This window comes from Thunnus maccoyii, chromosome 7 (genome assembly GCF_910596095.1).
Source record: "Thunnus maccoyii chromosome 7, fThuMac1.1, whole genome shotgun sequence".
Classification (NCBI taxonomy): Eukaryota; Metazoa; Chordata; class Actinopteri; order Scombriformes; family Scombridae; genus Thunnus; species Thunnus maccoyii.
The window spans coordinates 14,803,733-14,821,419 of record NC_056539.1 but is presented as its reverse complement, the minus strand read 5'-3'; the positions used below and the strand labels follow the sequence as shown (position 1 = coordinate 14,821,419).

Genomic DNA, 17,687 nt, shown 5'->3' with positions numbered 1-17,687 from the left:
ACGCACACACACACACACACACACACACACACATATATATATATATATATATATATATATATATATATATATATATATATATATATATATAGCAAACACACATTCTTTGTTAAAACGGGAAACAAGAGATATGCTCACATATGTATTAAAAGTTATAAAAGCTGAAGGCATACAAGGTTTTATACAATTAATCTTCAAAGATTGTTTTATTTCTTCCCTCTTGCAAACAACTCACATATCAGACTTGATCTGCATTGTATTATATTTTGCATTGCATTATAATGCATTACATTATTGTAAAAATGTTTATAAAACATTACAAAAACTTAATGCATAGATACCTGTAAGACAAGGACAACAGTTAAATTGACCACAAACCTGAGTCCTGTGTCAAATGTACTGAAATGACAAATTCACAAGCTTTCTTTCCCATCTTTTCACTATCATTTGTACTGTTTCATCACCAAAGTGTGGTCAAATCATAGGTTTCTTCATACTTAGTAGGAAATGGAAATTGTATTTGTCACTACATTCATCAGCACTGGCAGATTCCTGCCTGTTTGTGCATAACATGACCATATCTTTTAGGCTGAACCAACGGAGGTAAAGGCCTCAGCAAAGGAGGAGCACTCAGGAACACTGAAGGAGTCGAGGCTGAAGGATGAAACGGTGGGGCAGGCGCGAGGCGGTCGTGGTTCGTGGAGGTTGAGTTTGGAGACTAGTGGTTTTCCAACTGTAACTGGTTGTCTTTCCACTACTTCCTCATCCATGTTGGAATAAGTGTAATGAAGACAGACGGTGAATGTGAGCTCCCTCTATGAAGACAGTGAAGAGCAGAATATGTTTTTTTAGCTTAAGAGGAAAATATAACAGTTAATTTCTACTCTTAATTGTAGACTTACAATATATTTCAACATAAACTTTGACTAGTCATAATTGGGGTTTAAGCCTTATTCCTGACTGTGCCAAATATTACTACGTTGACTCCATACAGTACATAAACATTTATCAGGTTTCTCCTAGGACAGAAATAGGAAAAGTAATTATGAAAACAATGACAAATGTCTGACCCTGAGTCTCTGCAGGCCTCGGATCCGTGTGTAGAGACTCGGGACCTCCGGTGAAGGAAGATTTTCCTTGATCAATAATAAACTGCCTGCTTCAAGCAGAGTCTCCTGATTACTCTTCTTCAGGTCAATATCCACATCCTGCCAGTAACATGACATAACATACAGTGTAAAGTAAAAGTAAAAGTGAGTACAAATTAATCCCTGCTTAAAATATAGTATATTGAGTAACACTGAAGGATGGAAATATACAAGTGTTTTACTTCCAGGGTCACAAGCATGATGACTTATTATACACCATGTATGTGTGTGTCTTTAAAATCTCAAATCTACATAATGTAATATACCTACCACAGGGAAATCAGTAAGCTGAGCAGAGCAGGAAACAATGTCATCAGGCTTGTCAAGTATGCGAGTGTAGATGACCATGATGTTGGAGAACTCTGCAGCAAACCCGAGCTGAACCTTCACTCCACAGTCAAACTGCAGGTAATGGCTCTTAGGCAGGACTATGAAGAAATACATTTGATTACAGTTTGTTAATTTTTCTCTCTTATTGAAGGAATATTGTTACTAAAACAAAGCTTAATCTGTGCCTGTAAAATAATATCACTGTGTATTTTAAATGAGCATAACTCTAGCTATATTTAATCATTTAAGTTAATATTTGTCAAAGGAGTACCATGAGCAACAGCCCACTGCAGGTTGCGAGCTGAATAGGCTGCAGAACAGTCAGAGGTCTGAATCTGGTCAGTGAGGGAACGTCGTTCAGATAGATTACTGCGTAGCTCCAGAGCCTGCCTCCCTCGAGTGATCTGACAACGTCCCATGTCTGGTAAGAGTAAAAAACTTTTAATTTACAATATGCATTAATTAGTGCTGTTTAAGAGTTACACAGAGTTGTCTAAGCAGGTGTGCTCCATCAGCTGTCAGTGGTGTAATGTTACTGGGTGGTATGTGGCCAGATCTGCAACACGCTCAAACTCGTCGACCAACAGAGAGCAGTACAGTAGCAATTTTTTGCCCTTTGTGAATCAGCATTAGAACTGAAAACATTTTGAGTGTTTTGAAGCCTCTTATCTGGTTGAGGAACATGTTTTCACTGTAATAATGCACCGGAGGGCACATAGAACTGTGTTTATTTATTGCTACAATCACTAATAACAATAACATTGGCTCCATTCCATCTAGGTGTGCCAATAAACAATGCCAGTGAGCCATGATGCAAAATAATTATGGCCCTGGAACTCTAAGACTGAAATATTTCATACTACAAAGGATAATACCACAGTGGTAAGTCAGGTTATTTAAGTATTATTACAGCTGTTATTTCAATGTATTTCTTAATTTGATTTGTTTTTATGTAGACATTTTAAATCTTTAGTACACTTTCAGGCCACATGTGAACACAGAGTAATCTGACCTCATGACTTCTGATTTATAGAATCTTCTTAAACATGCCATTGTAACGTCAAGCATAATCACAACCTACATACAAAACAGCTTCATACAGTTGGTGCAAATCTGTTAGAGGACTACAATGGAAACCTCATAGTTAACATGTGCACTTTACATACCTTCAGCCACTCTGTCTAGCATGACTGTGACCTTCTCATCGTCACAAACTCGCCGTTTGAGAAAGCTTATGAAGATGCCGTTGGATACGTCCTCCCTCTTCACTTCATAAGCTTCTGCGTCAACGCATCTAAACACAAGCGGCTACACATGAGCGACACGTTTAAGCCAAAAGCAGGACGATTCACGCATACAGTCATTTATACATGTATTACATATTACTCTTGTCTCAAACGCTCAACTCATTCAAAGCCAAAAGCGCAGTATGTGAATAAAGATAACAGCTGAAACCAACATAGTTTGAAAAACTAATGTGTCGAAGGATCAGCAACTTACGTGGCGTATCCAAACACTATATTTGCTGTCACCTTCAGCAGCCCCGGTTGGACAATGATGTCATCGTTTAAGTTCCTAAAACAGAAAACATTTAAAGCAGAAGTATGCACAACATATGATATAATCTCAATAGTAGGTCAAATTCATCCCAAAGAAAAAAACCTACAAAAAACATTCATACCTTTTGCGGCACATGTCAAGCAGGAACACGTTGAGTCCAGTCTCTTTCTCCTGCATCCTGGTAAGTATATTCTGTACACACAAACAGTGCTCTGATGTGTAGGAGGCTGGTGCATCGATGGGAACCATGAAACTGTTGCCATAGTTCTCATAACCATGACCAGCAAAGTATAGCAAGCCTGTGGAAGGAGGACAAAGAAAGTGCATCAAATTTTGAAGAAGTGTTGCATGAACACTTGGTCAGATTCTTAATGCTGTTCGTAAATGGTCTGCTATAAAAAAAAGTGTGTTCACTTTTAGGTAAAGTTAATTAGATTTATGTCGTTAAATGAAAAAAGTGGATTTATATTCTGCAAAGTAAGTAAGTAACTCGTTTTCGTTATGGTAGCAAAACTTTAATGCTCTATTTGCTGACTACTAATTAAGCATAAAGCATGAACATAAATATTATATCCCCTTTAATATAGTATTATGTAGGGTTACTGTAGTTTATAGCTTAAGCAGTCTTTAAAAGAACAGCCACAGACAAAACAGATTTGTTAAACATATTGTCCATATGGCCAAGAGACGAACCGTAGACTCCCTTGTCAAGCAGCAACAGAAACTCTGTAACAGCACTGTGCATTTCCTGCCAGTTGAGGTCAAGCAGGGAAACCACCTTGAAGTCCATTTGTCTGAGGAGGTTGGTCAACTCATGCACATCAGCCATGGGAGCGCACAGCTGAGTGTGGTAGAGGTAGTTCAAGTTGCCAATCAGGAGAGCAACTTTGTCTGTTGCTGTGGAGGGAAAGATAAGACAACAAGAAATATATTTTTAAAATCATGTAATGTCTCTATTTGCAGTGTATATTTTGATCTACAGATACTGTATTGTGACTATTTGTTTGCACGATAGTCACCATAGAATTGCTTGGCTAATGGCGGTGGATTGGCTATCTCTTGTAGCGGATGTATTCCTGGTCCAAAGGTTGACCTGCGGAATTCCTGTGAGTCTGACAACATCAATACAGAAACATTAAAAAAAAACCAAAATATTCCCATGCAGCTTGCTCTTACATCAGATTCTTTGTTTAATAATTCATTTTCATTTTCATTTAATTGGTAACCACACATACACATTAGTTTCTACTTTCAGTTTTCAGATTAACTGCTTTGACACATACAAAGTAAGTTTACGTGAAAAACAAGAATTAAGGTGTGATGCAATGATGAGGAAAAAGTCAGAGGAACTAAAATCTATAGTTCCTCTATCCCCTCCTCCTATTCTATCAAAAAATAAAGAACACCTAAACCACGATCAACTTCTACCCAGGAGGCATCAGTGATGGAACTGGGGCCTGCAAAACAGGAAGTTACAGTATTCACTGCACAGTATTGCACTTTTGCTCATGTGTGATTCTACGAATGTGTCACACTTCACATCAGTCTACAAGTTCCTTCTAAGTAAAATGGTCTTTGCTTGATATTGATAAAATTATTGCATTTTAAGACCTCTTTGAATTTTCTCAATTATACATTTGAATTCTGAATATAGAAAATAGAAATAATGCCTCTGGGTCTCACCAATGGTGATTGTTGCTGGGTCACTCCACGCCTCGTGATACAAATTAAATATCTTACATTTGTACTGTCCTCTGTCTGCTGTGGTCACACATGGGATCTGAAGAGAAAACAAGAATACACATACAACATCAGCAACACACAGCGTATTGATATCAATATACCAAATGGGAGAATTACCCATCAACTGTATTTTGGTTTAAAAGTCTAGACATAGCTGCATGTAATATAGCTCATATACACATAACATAAGAAAAAATAACTTAGTTGTAATGTTTGGAACATTTTAATCAGTGTCAGTGTCATTGTTAATGGGTGACTCAGTTGGTGACCCATCAACCAAACTTTTGTTCCCCTTGATCTTATACAGGATAAAATGACATCACCCTGATTTGATCATCTTAACACTGATGTAAGCGTCAAAGCTGGTTTCCAAAATACAACTACAACCACGACTTTAAGCTCAAGCTGATGAAATCCCTTTTTAAATGTTACATGTAAATTGACCTGCTTTTTATGTGATGACATTTTATTTTTGTTTTTGACATCTCTTTTATGACTATAGTGCTTTATATAGGTTTCATATTTCTTGCCTTGGTTGTAATTCTCTTCCACCTCTTATGAGTTATAATTCAAAAAGGTTTTATAAAATCATTGTGATACATAGGAGTTCACTCGTAAGACTCTGTGAATACACTTACTTTGAGTGAACGTGTCCTATGTTGTGGCATGGGAACCATGTTGTGGTACCACGCGTACTGGGCTGGAGGGTTGGCCTCTGCATTGCACTCCAGGATCAGTGTGTCGCCCTCAGACACTGATCGGGACTGAGGGTGATAGATGATATGCAGCCCACTCACTGACCCTGGAAAGAGGCTGCTGCTGCAGCCTGAGATTACAGGATTTACCAACACATCACGAGAAGAGAGGAGAGGAGAGGAGAGGAGAGGAGAGGAGAGGAGGTAGAGTGTCGTACCTGGACTAGAGCCTGCTGAGTGAACCAAGACAACATGAGCCCACTGGGAGAAGATGCAGTTTTCTCCATGGTTGACCCTACAGATATAATGACCCTGGTGCATCGGGGTCAAAGGACACAGAACCAGCTCTGGTGTACTTCCAGTCTCATCCAAAATCTAAAACAAAGAAATAATCACAGATTAACTGACAATTTATCAATGACACTTGATAACTGATTATCCTCTCTGGATTTGCCTTTTGTGTCTTCTTTTAACAAATAGCTTACATTTAACTTGTGAACTGATTTAAAACTGACCAGTCCCGTGTTACTTTCCCAGTATAACAAACACAGTGCAATCCTCACACCTCAGAGTTTGACCTCAAGATACTTTTTATGATCTTAAAATGTTGGACTGACCTCATCTTTGCCTCTGAACCACTGGTAGCTGAGTCCAGGGGGGCCAGAGGCTCTGCAGCTCAATACCACCCTGCCCCCCATTATGGACTTCTGGGACTGAGGCTGCACTGTGATCCGGATCAGCTCTGCCACTACAATACACACACACACACACACATACACAACGTAAAAATTCATATTCACAGACAGAAAGATACTCTCCCTCAGAGCACCGGTATCTGAGTCATTGAGTTCTAGCCAGGGATAACAAGCACTAACTTGTAAAAGGAGTCTACAGACACAACGCTACCGTACATGCTGGCTTATCTTTATAACTTGCTGTGACAGCTAAATGTAACAGAGGCATCATTACAGTAATGTATTAATTACACCTGTGCTTTTATAGTGTCACAAAGTGAGAGATGTCTATTCACAGTGCCTCAGTGTAGACAGAAGCTCTGATCAGGACACACTGCCACATTAACACACACAAATACACACATTTGACATTACGACCAAATTTAATTCAACAGTCTTTGCCATTTTGAAAAGCAGAATATGGCTTAAATCAAGGGCTTGAAGTCTCCTACTGTCTCTACCAACATTACAATAATCTCAGTTATTACAGAAATGTACGTCTACCATTTCACACCAAAGATGAGCAAAGCATAGGGGTTTTTTTGGAATTCAAGAGGTTTTTACCAGCTGTTGTGAGGAGCTGCATGGCTTCCTGGTGGTCCATCTTCCTCAGGCAGTAGAGCAGGAAGTCCAGGGAGCAAGAACGATCGGCCAGCCGAGCCAAGAGGGTCCGTCCTGGGCTGCCAGCAGCACTCAGCACCTGGAGTGAGCAGCTGGTCAGCTCACTTTCACTGCAGGGAGTGAGTTCAATGGTGTTAGTAAAGGAGATGCCAGATCAAGGGGCCCAAAGTTGGGGAGGGCCAACAACACTTACTGTACAGAGATGTATTATTTAGACATCAGACATTAGAAAGGGGGGCTTGGCTGTTCATTTCATACATCAAAGACAATCCATGTAATACAGGATTAGAGTGTAAAAGAAACTATGAAAAAGCTTTGTACATGGCTTTGTGTGATGCCTTTAATGCCTCACCTGCAGCGGAATTTGGGTTGCTCAGACACCGCATTGGCCAGCTGTCTCCATCCGCAGGTGGAGTTGTCCAACAACTTTGCCAGCCTGTTGAGGACCTCGTCGTTCAGAGTACCGATGCTCATTTTCCACTCTTCCATCTTCACATGTGCCACCACTTACTTACTCCTGAGAAAACCTACTGCACAAACAGAGAAACTGAAACTTTGTGCGCTTTAAATCTGCACCACCATAATCATCAGCCCCAGGCACGCCGTGAGCCCTGTGAAGTTCTCTGGGTGTCACTGACAGTAATGATATACTACAGCGGTTTGGTTGTTGAATGAAGTCTCCCACACAAAACTACAGGTTGTAAACGCAGCCTCGATCGGGTTTTCCCGTGGTCAACTCTACGAAAATGCGTATCGCGGAGGAAAATCCGACCTGTAACAGGTCACCAAATCCTATTGAGGAAATAAATCCACCTGGGCGACTGTCAGCGAGGAAAGAAAATGAAACGATGAGGTGTATTCAGCAGCAGACCAAACCACGACGTAGATTAATAAACTGCGCTGTGGCCCGCCGCTTCCGCCATGAACATATTGTTTTATCTGAAGGCGTGAAGAGGAAAACTTACCGAGCGCAGAGCTTTAGTTAGATGGATCTCAGCGGTAGGGAAAGAGGAGAGAGTGCCTGTTCTATAAAAAGAGATGTTTGACGCATTTTATACCCCACCGGTCTCCCAGTCTTACATGATTTTGTTCCCCTGTTGATTTGCTTCTCATTTCGGTTCCTCATTTCTGCCATCCCCGGTAGGCTCGGTCATTTGCATGAAACGTTGTCATAGTTACCACGCTGAAGCCAATAATCACTGCAACAACTGTTCAATTTGCATCCTGGCAACCCAAAAGTTTTCCTTAATGGCTTATAACCGATTTGTAAAGAGTGGTACATTAACCAACTCATCAATCCATCAATTACAGCTTATATAAACTCTTGCCTTTTTAGAAATGGCACCAAAAGAATTAAACATAATGTTGATTAAAGTAGTTAATCAATATTTCTATTATTGTTGTTGTTGTTGCTGTGCTTCTCTGCGTTTCTCTCTCAACCCCACCAGTCAAGGCAGATGGTCGCCCACCAAGTGCCCGGTTCTGCTCCAGGTTTCTTCCAGTTAAAGGGAGTTTTTCTTGGCGCTGTCAAGTGCTTGCTCATGGGGGAATGTTTTGTCTCGGTAAATTAAAGAGTACAGTCGAGACCTGCTATGTTAAAAGTGCCGCGAGATGTGCCCTTTTGTTGTGGTTTGGCACTATATAAATAAAATTGACTTGACTTAAAGCTATGGGGCAATCTGCAATAATAAAAGGCAACATTTGAAGGATATTTATTAACATTTATTCATAATAAGTTTGCAAAAACAACAAAAAACAAACAGTGAAGATGATTTGTGGAAATATCAACGACAAGCAATTTGTCTTCAGATATGGACAAACACAAATAAAACCATGAATACATGTACAAATTAATTCAATCCAATGCAGAAGCCCTGCAACAAATCCAGTACAACTAACTCTCTGAAGTTGGCAAAACAATCTCTCCACATGGTGCATTTAGTCGCTGTTCTCGTGCTTTCAACTGTTTCACATGATCTTTGAAATTTGAAGATATCAAATTCCATGACGAGCAGGAAAGGTCCATCTCCTGAGAAAGATTGTGTGATACATGAGCTATTAAATGGACAATGTGGAAAGACTATTTTCTCAACTACTGTTTTCAGTTTTAATCAACCTTTCTGAGGATTCTGGTGGTCTCATATTTAGGCCTTACTACAGTCTAATTCAGAAACAATCTTCCTTTAAGGTTTCAACTTGTCACCAGAGGGCCAACACAGGGATACCACTGTATATGCTGCATAATTTCAAATAACCGCCCTTCTATGTGGTAAGTAGGAAAGAGGTGACTCTCTCTGACAGTGTTTCGATCAGGAAGTTGACACGGGCTCTGAACATAAACCAATGTCAGGTAATTCAGTCCACATGAGTCTGAAGCAAACCAGTGTACAGGAAGTCCAGTGAAGGCCTAAAACTTCTTCCCTTTGTGTAGTTTGTTGTAACGCCAAATGTTTCCCTTCCTCAGACGCTTCCAGTACTCCCAGGTGTCCGACTCCATGTCGTGCAGGTCTTTGGGTTTTCCCAGGTTCAACTGGAACAACCTGAGTGAATGATAAAAGCAGAGAGGATCAGTGAATGCAAATGACATGCCCTTTTTCCTCCAGAGTAAAATCATAGTTACAAAGGGTGGACATAATTACACCAAAGCCTCCCAATTATCTCACACAGTCTCAAGTAAAATGTGTCTGCTCTTCTTTCCACCTGTCTTTGACTGTATTTATCATCAATCAACTAGTATACCTGTTTCCCTCAACCTCCTTCTGTATCTGTTTCTGTATGATGCATGATTTCCAGGAATGCCTATCAACTACTGAAACTTCACCCTTGAACTGCATTCACTTTGTCTTGGTGGAGAGAGCAATAGTAATAGTGAAAGGCTGCATATGATGACTAAAAAATTATGGATGGATTCAATTAAATAAATGTTAATGTAAAGTATGCAATCTTTATATGGGTAAAATATGTGTACCAATTTCCACCCCGGCATGGCAAATTTATAACCCTTTACTTGTTAATTTTGAACTAGCTAAAAGTGTTTTCTCAACAAATAAATGTTTAAAAGGAAGAAATTAAATTTGACAAAAACAAAAACATTACACATCAAGTAACCATTATCAGAGGCAATGGAAAACAGAGGCAGGAAAGAAAGAAATATGTGTCCTCACCACTCTGGATACTCCTCAGGGGGCTTTAGTTTGGGGTCTTCTCCTTGCTTGAAGATGTTGACCCCCACTGCATAAGATGTAAGTCTGACAGGGTCTTTACACACCTCTGGACCTTTCAGCTCCTCTTTCACCATGCCTTTACCTTTACCTTTAGCCGCTGGATGACAGGGGAAAGAGATTTGTGATGTGATATTAACACCAGTATAATGATGTGTTGAGACTGGCTTATTGACTTACTGAGAGAAAAAAGAGCAAGCATCTGACATTTTGTTGATTATAACACATGATTGCATGGCATATTCATATACAGGTGATTAAGGTGGGTGGAAGAACTGTGAAGGGACACACACTCACAGATAAAGCACTTTATTAGGAACACCTGTGCAATCTAATGCAATCCAATACAACAGCTCTCTACCTTTACGAAGCGTATACATTTTCAGTTTGTCAGAAAGGTGATAATTGAGTATTAGATTACTCAGGTGTTCCTAATAAAGTGCCCAGTGAAAGTATAAACAAGACAAATACGTATTGCTACACCGCAACAGCAATTAGCCACCATTTACTTTCCATTCTAAATCCCATAGAGTGGAGTAAGCTAAACTGTAGGGCTGGGCAACATATCGATATTATATTGATATCGTGACATGAGAGTAGATATCATCTTAGATTTTGGATATTGTAATATTGTGATAAGTGTTGTCTTTTCCTGCTTTTAAAGGCTGCATTTCAGTAAAGTGATGTAATTTTCTGAACTTACCAGACTGTTCTAGCTGTTTTATTATTTGTCTTTATCCACAGTCATTATATCCACATTACTGATGATTATTTATCAAAAATCTCACTGTGTAAATATTTTGTGAAAGCGCCAATAGTGATCCCTACAATCCTGTCACAATGTCAATATCGAGGTATTAGATCAAAAATATTGTGATATTTGATTTTGTTCATATTGCCTAGATCTACTAAACTGTTTCATTACCTTACCCAAAATAAAACTGGCACTAAAGGACACTGAGGGATATAACCATCTACTGCATTTTTATTAAGTAAAATGTCTTTTTTTTTTTTTACCATTTAATATTTATCTCAGCACTCTTCACTTCTTTGTACTATTTGTGTCCTGTTTACAGTTCACAGAAACATGTTTCACCAGTATAAAGTCATTCCTTGTGTATGTTTCAGACGATTGTTGTGTTGTTATTTTGTGTAAGTACATGATAGCCACTAAACTGGAGTCAAACTCCTTGTATGTGTAAACATTTTTGGCTAATAAAGATGATTCTGATTCTGAATAGAGAAGATAGATGTCCTCTTTACTCACCCACTTTTTTCGCATATCCGCATATCTGCAGTCTGTTTAACATGTTCGTCCTGCAGAGTAATGCTGCAGCGTTGCATTGTGTTGACAATGCTATCCTAAATAAACTATACCCCGACATTTTTACTGTAGGTTACCTCACAGTGCTGCTCACCATGCTACAGTTTGACATTCATAGTTTCTTCAACTTCCGTTTTCTGCCTTAATGTTTAACTCTGAAAAATAATCTATACCGCCTCTCTCTGGCCTGGAAGACACACTATCGTGCTTGTGTCGCTTCCTCTCAGTCCGGCAGGTGGCAGCACTGATCCACCGGCGCCTGGTGGTGTAAAAACAAAGGAGAAGAAGACGTTAAAGGCTTCTCGAAAATGTCGGAGTACGCCACTGCCCAGAAGAGTGCCCTGAAATTTAAGGGTGTAGGAGCCTCTTCAGCTGCAAAAAAGTAAGTCGTCTGACATTTTATTGTATTTTAGTCAGATACAGTGCGTTTACGTGTTAAAAATAAATTAAATGGGCAGCCGCAGAGTACAGAATCGCCGGGGTGCGAGGCCAATGTTAGCCTGTTTGCTAATAGAAAACATAGTGGTACGCTAACGTTATCTGAGATAAGCTGACGGAATATTTAGGTAAATCCATTACTGAAACAGCAATATACAGTAGAAAACCCAATTTTCCCATCTGAGACCAGAACAACCTGCACGGTAACATATGGAGTGGTAAAGATGAGGCCAGAAAACATCAGCTAATAGACGTTAACGTTAGCCAGCCAAGTTACACAAAAACAGTTACAAAAGGGGCTACAGACAGAAGATACACGTGATCTTAAAATGTCAAGCTAATTTCGACATGCATAATATAAACATGTCAAAGATAATATTTAATTAATAAAATAAATACTAAATAAATTGTACAACGTATTAGTACGTAGGTATAGGTAGTAACTTAGCACAGCTATTAAGCAGGAGATTCTGAGGGGAAAGTTAAGGGAAACATAAATAATGGTATTTAGTGGCTGATTCCCCGTTTTTGCACCATTTACACTTGTGAAAAATTGTTGTTTAAACCCACTTTCAGACTTGTGAAACCTTTATTTTTCCTATGAAAACTGAAAAAAGGGCGATTTCGCTGACATTTCTCCTCTCAGACCTAAAAACAAGATCCAAAATCAGTATACTTAGTCCTGTCAAATCTGGACTATATTAACAAGGGTACTCCAGACACTCATTAAAACATAGTTTCAGATTTGTGAAACAATTTATTCTATTTGTGAAAACACAAAAAAAGCAATTTCACTGATATTTCCCTATCCAGACCACATTAGACCAGATCCAGGTCAAAAACCACCATACTTCGATTTGTCAAATCTGGACTAGATTACCAAGGAGACTCCAGAGACTCATCAAAACACAGTTTCAGATTTGTGAAACCTTTATTCTATTTGTGAAAACAATTAGAGTATTTGAAATGTATAATGCATTTAAAGGAAAAAAAATAGAGGAACGAGTAAATATAATTTACTCTATAAAGATATTGTGATTGTATTTCAAAAGGTAAAAATAACTTGTCTACCTTTTTGTTTGAATGTCTGAATGTCTCTTTATACTGTCCCTGCTGCAGCTCTCTTTCTTTACTTGCCTGTGAATAGCCTGGCACGCTATTGATCTACTAACTGTTCGTTGCATATCCCTTTTCAGGAAGAAGAAGAAGGATAAAGAGAGTAAGCATCGTTTGGAGCAGGTTGTGACCAATCAAAATGACGAGGAGGTGAAAGCCAAGAAAGCATATGTTGACAAAAGGACACCTGCACAAATGGCTTTTGACAAGATGCAAGAGAAGAGAGTGAGTTGATGTTCTACAGCATTTCAGAGCTGCAGGTCGAGGTTTTGAGGGACAGGCATGGCTGATAAAATTAGTAACAGTAGTAATAAGTACCTACTTTTATTGTCAACTACATCATCAAAAATCAGAATCAGTAACAGGTTTATTGCCACATAGATTTCCACAGACAGGGAACTTGCCTTTGTTTTTGTGGTGCATAACAATCAAAAAGTAGAAGGTGAGAGAAAACACAACTATCACAAAAGACAGGTGATATAAATATATAAATAAAAGCTGGGGAGGCTGCTGTTAACCTATATGTTTTTTTTTTTTTTAATGTATCAGCCAAAATGCCTTACTAGTGTAAGGATTCATACTTAAGCATAATGCAGTGAAAAACAAGTCATTTTGCAGCTATAGCCAAAGCTCATAGAGAAGTTGTCTAAAGGATAAACATTAGCTTGAAGTTGTATTTACACTAAAACACAAATAAAAATCAAACAGGGCAGTGAACTTTTGGAAAATGAACTTTCCAGTCATATGATGAATTAAATGTTTCTCTTATGGGTTCACAAACAGCATTTACGTAGTAGTGAGATCAGAAACATCAGAATTATCAATAAGTGGTTAGTGGATCATTAACTTTTGTGCTACTCTGAACTTTCATCTTTTCCAAAGTACTATCATACCACAACATGAACATATAGTGGTGTGTTTTCTTAACGTAATGGGTAAGCAGACCAACATGCCAATTGTCCAAAAACATGTTAAGATGTTTGAAAATAATACATATCCAGTATGTTTTACTTTTAAACATATTTTCAGTATTTTGTGGGTTTGGGTGTTGGACTATAACTTAGTTGTTGTATAGTACTGTATGTATGAATGGGGATTTATTTCTGCAGGTGTTTTGGGTATGTCTACATTGACTGTGCGCCTAGACTGACAGTAATAATGTACTTTCAAGTTTTTCACATTTATTTTCTTCTTTCTTTCTCAACAGCAAATGGAGAGGATTTTGAACAAAGCGTCAAAGACACACAAACACAGAGTTGAGGCAAGTCCTGTCAGACCTTGCACAGCATTCAGTCCAACTTATTGATTCAAACTTGTGTAACAGCACATTTATTCAAGTAGATCATTTTAGGTGATCCATGTATAATCCATGTCTAAACTACAGCTAAAATATTTTCGTATTTATTAACAGAGACATATTACCAAATAATAACAAACCTTCTATCATTTTGTTTGTTTGCAGGACTTCAATCGCCATCTGGACACCCTGACAGAGCATTATGATATTCCCAAAGTCAGCTGGACCAAATGAGGGAGAAAATGTTCACTTTGTTGTTTTATTTCCTACTTATACAAGAGCTGCCAGGTCACATTTTTGAACTGTACATTTTTTATTGCTAGTTTTATATATTAAAATTTGTTTCATTGGCAGTGATCTGTTGTTTTTCTGTCATTTCAGTTGTATCCATTAAAGATTTTAAGTCAACACATTTGTTTTACTTTGTCTCTTTCTTAGTCTTACAGAATAAATCCTTCTGGTAATTTGACCATACATAGATCACATAAGCTAATATTTCTTAAATTTAAAAGTGTGTGTAAATATGAATTATGAAGAAAAAAGTCTGAAACCAGTATATAGTTGCTTTTTTATTAACACATTTCATTGAACTGGAAATGGCACACATACTGTAAACCAGAACATACATGTTACAGTAATCCATCATGACACCTTTTGGGATGGCACAATGTGAACATCTGAACTGCCTTGAAGGTAGAAAATAACAGAATGACAATGAAGAGCATTTTAAAATATGAAAACCAAGGAGTTGATGTACAAATACACAAATGCTACTTCTACAGTAAAAGATGGAACTCCATTCTTTTGATGTTAAGCAACAAGTGTAACTTATTTTATCAACAGATAAATAAACCTGAAAAAACACAATTTTATGTAAGAGTTACAGAGGTATGTGTGACTAACCTGGGTCAAATAGCATCAACAAATGTCAATCTGTTGGATCTGTTGGGTGTGTGATCAGAAATCCCTCCCCAAATGTGTGAGTTACTGCATTAACAACATTAACAAGTGTGATACATCAAAGCAAACCCAATTAAATTGTAAAATCTAAATACCACTTTGCCCAGGTCTAAAATGCACCAATTTTTTCCCCTCATCCCTATTCAAAAGTGAAACATACTAGTATATGCAAAACACAGACAGTAAGACGTCTGCATCAAACAACTGCGAAGGATTCTCAAAATGTTAATTTAAGAGATGAATTTGTTTAAGAGAAGGATTCAATTAAGAGAGGGATTCAGAGCAAGTTTTGTTCATTCAGTTCAACAGCTTTGATTTAATTGGAAAATACTAAGTTTCCCCACTTTCTTTGTTTTGTAGTGTTTCTTGTGCTGTCAGAGTTCACTTTGGCCCCAGCATGTCACTTGGCTTCACCCACTGGTCGAACTGCTCCTCGGTCAGGTATCCCAGCTCCACAGCCATGGCCTTCAGGGTCGTGCCTTTCTTATGTGCTGTCTTGGCGATGGTGGCTGCTTTGTCATAACCAATGTGTGGGTTGAGCGCGGTGACCAGCATCAGGGATTCATTCATGAGCTTGTTGATCCTCTCGTGGTTGGCCTGGATGCCCACCACACAGTTGTTGGTGAAGGAGACGGATGCGTCGCCGAGCAGCCTAGCAGAGTTCAGCACATTCTTGACCATCATAGGTTTGAAGACGTTGAGTTCAAAGTGTCCGTTGCTTCCTCCGATGGTGACTGCCACATGGTTTCCCATCACCTGAGCTGCCACCATGGTCATGGCCTCGCACTGGGTGGGGTTCACCTTACCGGGCATGATGCTGCTTCCTGGTTCATTCTCTGGTAAGATGAGCTCTCCCAGGCCGGAGCGGGGTCCTGACCCCAAGAATCGAATGTCGTTGGCGATCTTCATCATGCTGACAGCCACTGTGTTCAGTGCCCCGCTCAGCTCTACCAAGGCATCATGGGCTGCCAGAGCCTCAAACTTGTTTGGAGCTGTCACAAACGGCAGACCTGTTAGAGAGGAAACAGTGGAGGCTACCTTCTCAGCAAAGCCGATGCGGGTGTTGAGTCCTGTTCCTACTGCTGTGCCTCCTGCTGCCAGCTCATACACCCTGGGCATAGCCGCCTTCACTCTCTCTATGCTGTACTTCACCTGCTGGACATAACCGCTGAACTCTTGTCCGAGTGACAGTGGGACAGCATCCTGAGTGTGTGTGCGCCCAATCTTGATGATGTCTTTAAACTCTTCAGCCTTAGCCGCCAGAGCATCATGCAGAGTCTGCAGGCCGGGCAGCAGGACCTGGTGGACCTCTGTGGCTGCAGCGATGTGCATGGCAGTGGGGAAAGTGTCATTGGAGCTCTGACTCTTGTTGACGTGGTCATTAGGGTGGACAGGATCTTTGGAGCCTAGTTTTCCTCCAAGGATCTCAATAGCTCTGTTGCTGATCACCTCATTGACGTTCATGTTGGTCTGAGTTCCTGATCCAGTCTGCCACACCACCAGAGGGAAATGATCATCCAGTTTGCCAGCTGAAACCTCATCTGCAGCCTTACAGATTGCATCTGCTATCTTTGGATCCAGGCCGTAGTCCTTGTTAACCTGAGCAGCCGCTTTCTTCAGGATCCCAAAGGCCTTGATGACTTGGATCGGCATTCTCTCGGTTGGTCCCCCAATTTTGAAGTTCATGGTGGATCTGACTGTCTGGGCACCGTAGTACTTGTCAGCCGGGACCTTGAGCTCACCAAACGTGTCCCTTTCGAGCCTGAACTCCGAGCTGGCCATTCTGGACGTGCAGATGTGGAGTTTAGAGTTGACGCTGACTCTTTGCAAAGTCAGGAGGTTGCAGTTAAACTGCTGGACGCGTCTCAAAGACCGAAACATGGCTCCGTATTAGAGGTGAATTCGGGGGGAGGTCAACGCTGCCTTCCAGTTTGTAATCTGTTATTGGGTAGTTGTAAAACTGATCGTACAGCAGCCAATAGGGAAGCAGAAAAGGAGGGACTTCCGCTCTGGTTGGCCTATCGGGTGGAAATGATGAGGCTGCTTCATCCGGATGAGTGAAGCTTTTCACAACATTGCACGATTGTATTTCCGGTTTGACATCGAAGCATAATTTACTTTGCAGAACAAAACTCAGCAACTTTACATAATTTAGTCATTTTAAAGGTACGCATTTAATTTACCAAAAGAAGCAGCTTTTTAATAAGTGTATATATGACATTTGTGAATATTGTGGAGTTTGTGATTTTGAAACAGAAACATTTATTTCATGAATGTTTATGTGGAAACCTTTTAGGACTGTTGTTGAACATGTTTGCACAGGACTGAGATTCATGTATGGATTTTTTCTCCTTTTCTTTTTAAATCTGATTTTAAATGCAATGGTAAAGAAAACTCAGACTACACGAGTTGAAGACTGAATTTAAGAGACATTACTTTGAAGCACCACATGGCCAAAATAAATAAATAAAACTATCTACCATCAAGACTATGGTCATCT

At 39.5% G+C, this 17,687-nt stretch overlaps 4 protein-coding genes across 8 annotated transcripts; 1 reads left to right on the top strand and 3 right to left on the bottom strand.

The window, feature by feature from the left end:
* Window positions 1-187: 187 nt before the first annotated feature.
* malt2 (MALT paracaspase 2) lies at window positions 188-8,255 on the bottom strand. Of its 5 annotated transcripts, none has more exons than XM_042416365.1 (17): window positions 7,797-8,255; window positions 7,184-7,361; window positions 6,775-6,941; window positions 6,094-6,224; window positions 5,695-5,851; window positions 5,420-5,607; window positions 4,722-4,818; window positions 4,445-4,495; window positions 4,058-4,150; window positions 3,732-3,935; window positions 3,160-3,337; window positions 2,979-3,053; window positions 2,645-2,772; window positions 1,750-1,899; window positions 1,419-1,576; window positions 1,071-1,208; window positions 188-815 (listed from the first exon to the last, which is right to left on the bottom strand). In XM_042416365.1, exons 2-17 carry the CDS (start codon window positions 7,318-7,320, stop codon window positions 585-587), a joined length of 2,283 nt encoding a protein of 760 aa, XP_042272299.1. In that variant the 5' UTR covers window positions 7,321-7,361; window positions 7,797-8,255; the 3' UTR covers window positions 188-584. The 5 variants fall into 5 exon arrangements, with proteins under 5 accessions (XP_042272299.1, XP_042272302.1, XP_042272301.1 ...); XM_042416368.1 differs by having other exon boundaries at window positions 7,184-7,358; XM_042416367.1 differs by having other exon boundaries at window positions 7,912-8,255.
* Window positions 8,256-8,531: 276 nt separating this feature from the next.
* mrpl54 (mitochondrial ribosomal protein L54) lies at window positions 8,532-11,531 on the bottom strand. Its single transcript, XM_042416372.1, has 3 exons — window positions 11,320-11,531; window positions 9,996-10,152; window positions 8,532-9,371 (listed from the first exon to the last, which is right to left on the bottom strand). Exons 1-3 carry the CDS (start codon window positions 11,435-11,437, stop codon window positions 9,239-9,241), a joined length of 408 nt encoding a protein of 135 aa, XP_042272306.1. The 5' UTR covers window positions 11,438-11,531; the 3' UTR covers window positions 8,532-9,238.
* Window positions 11,532-11,642: 111 nt separating this feature from the next.
* fam32a (family with sequence similarity 32 member A) lies at window positions 11,643-14,635 on the top strand. Its single transcript, XM_042416373.1, has 4 exons — window positions 11,643-11,758; window positions 13,011-13,155; window positions 14,138-14,191; window positions 14,393-14,635. Exons 1-4 carry the CDS (start codon window positions 11,685-11,687, stop codon window positions 14,459-14,461), a joined length of 342 nt encoding a protein of 113 aa, XP_042272307.1. The 5' UTR covers window positions 11,643-11,684; the 3' UTR covers window positions 14,462-14,635.
* Window positions 14,636-14,783: 148 nt separating this feature from the next.
* fh (fumarate hydratase) lies at window positions 14,784-17,139 on the bottom strand. The gene has a single exon (XM_042416371.1). The coding sequence runs from the start codon at window positions 17,066-17,068 to the stop codon at window positions 15,569-15,571; it is 1,500 nt and encodes a 499-aa protein (XP_042272305.1). The 5' UTR covers window positions 17,069-17,139; the 3' UTR covers window positions 14,784-15,568.
* Window positions 17,140-17,687: the final 548 nt, after the last annotated feature.

Bases quoted from the DNA above. Each gene is read 5' to 3' on its own strand.
- malt2 (XM_042416365.1), bottom strand. From the start codon at position 7,320: ATGGAAGAGTGGAAAATGAGCATCGGTACTCTGAACGACGAGGTCCTC. The intron at 1,577-1,749 runs GTACTCCTTTGA...ATTTCTTCATAG, and splicing joins GCAGTGGGCTGTTGCTCATG to TCCTGCCTAAGAGCCATTAC. The intron at 1,209-1,418 runs GTAGGTATATTA...TGTTACTGGCAG, and splicing joins AGCTTACTGATTTCCCTGTG to GATGTGGATATTGACCTGAA.
- mrpl54 (XM_042416372.1), bottom strand. From the start codon at position 11,437: ATGTCGGGGTATAGTTTATTTAGGATAGCATTGTCAACACAATGCAAC. The intron at 10,153-11,319 runs GTGAGTAAAGAG...CCTGTCATCCAG, and splicing joins CGGATATGCGAAAAAAGTGG to CGGCTAAAGGTAAAGGTAAA. The intron at 9,372-9,995 runs GTGAGGACACAT...TCATTCACTCAG, and splicing joins CCTGAGGAGTATCCAGAGTG to GTTGTTCCAGTTGAACCTGG.
- fam32a (XM_042416373.1), top strand. From the start codon at position 11,685: ATGTCGGAGTACGCCACTGCCCAGAAGAGTGCCCTGAAATTTAAGGGT. The intron at 11,759-13,010 runs GTAAGTCGTCTG...ATCCCTTTTCAG, and splicing joins GCCTCTTCAGCTGCAAAAAA to GAAGAAGAAGAAGGATAAAG. The intron at 13,156-14,137 runs GTGAGTTGATGT...CTTTCTCAACAG, and splicing joins ACAAGATGCAAGAGAAGAGA to CAAATGGAGAGGATTTTGAA.
- fh (XM_042416371.1), bottom strand. From the start codon at position 17,068: ATGTTTCGGTCTTTGAGACGCGTCCAGCAGTTTAACTGCAACCTCCTG.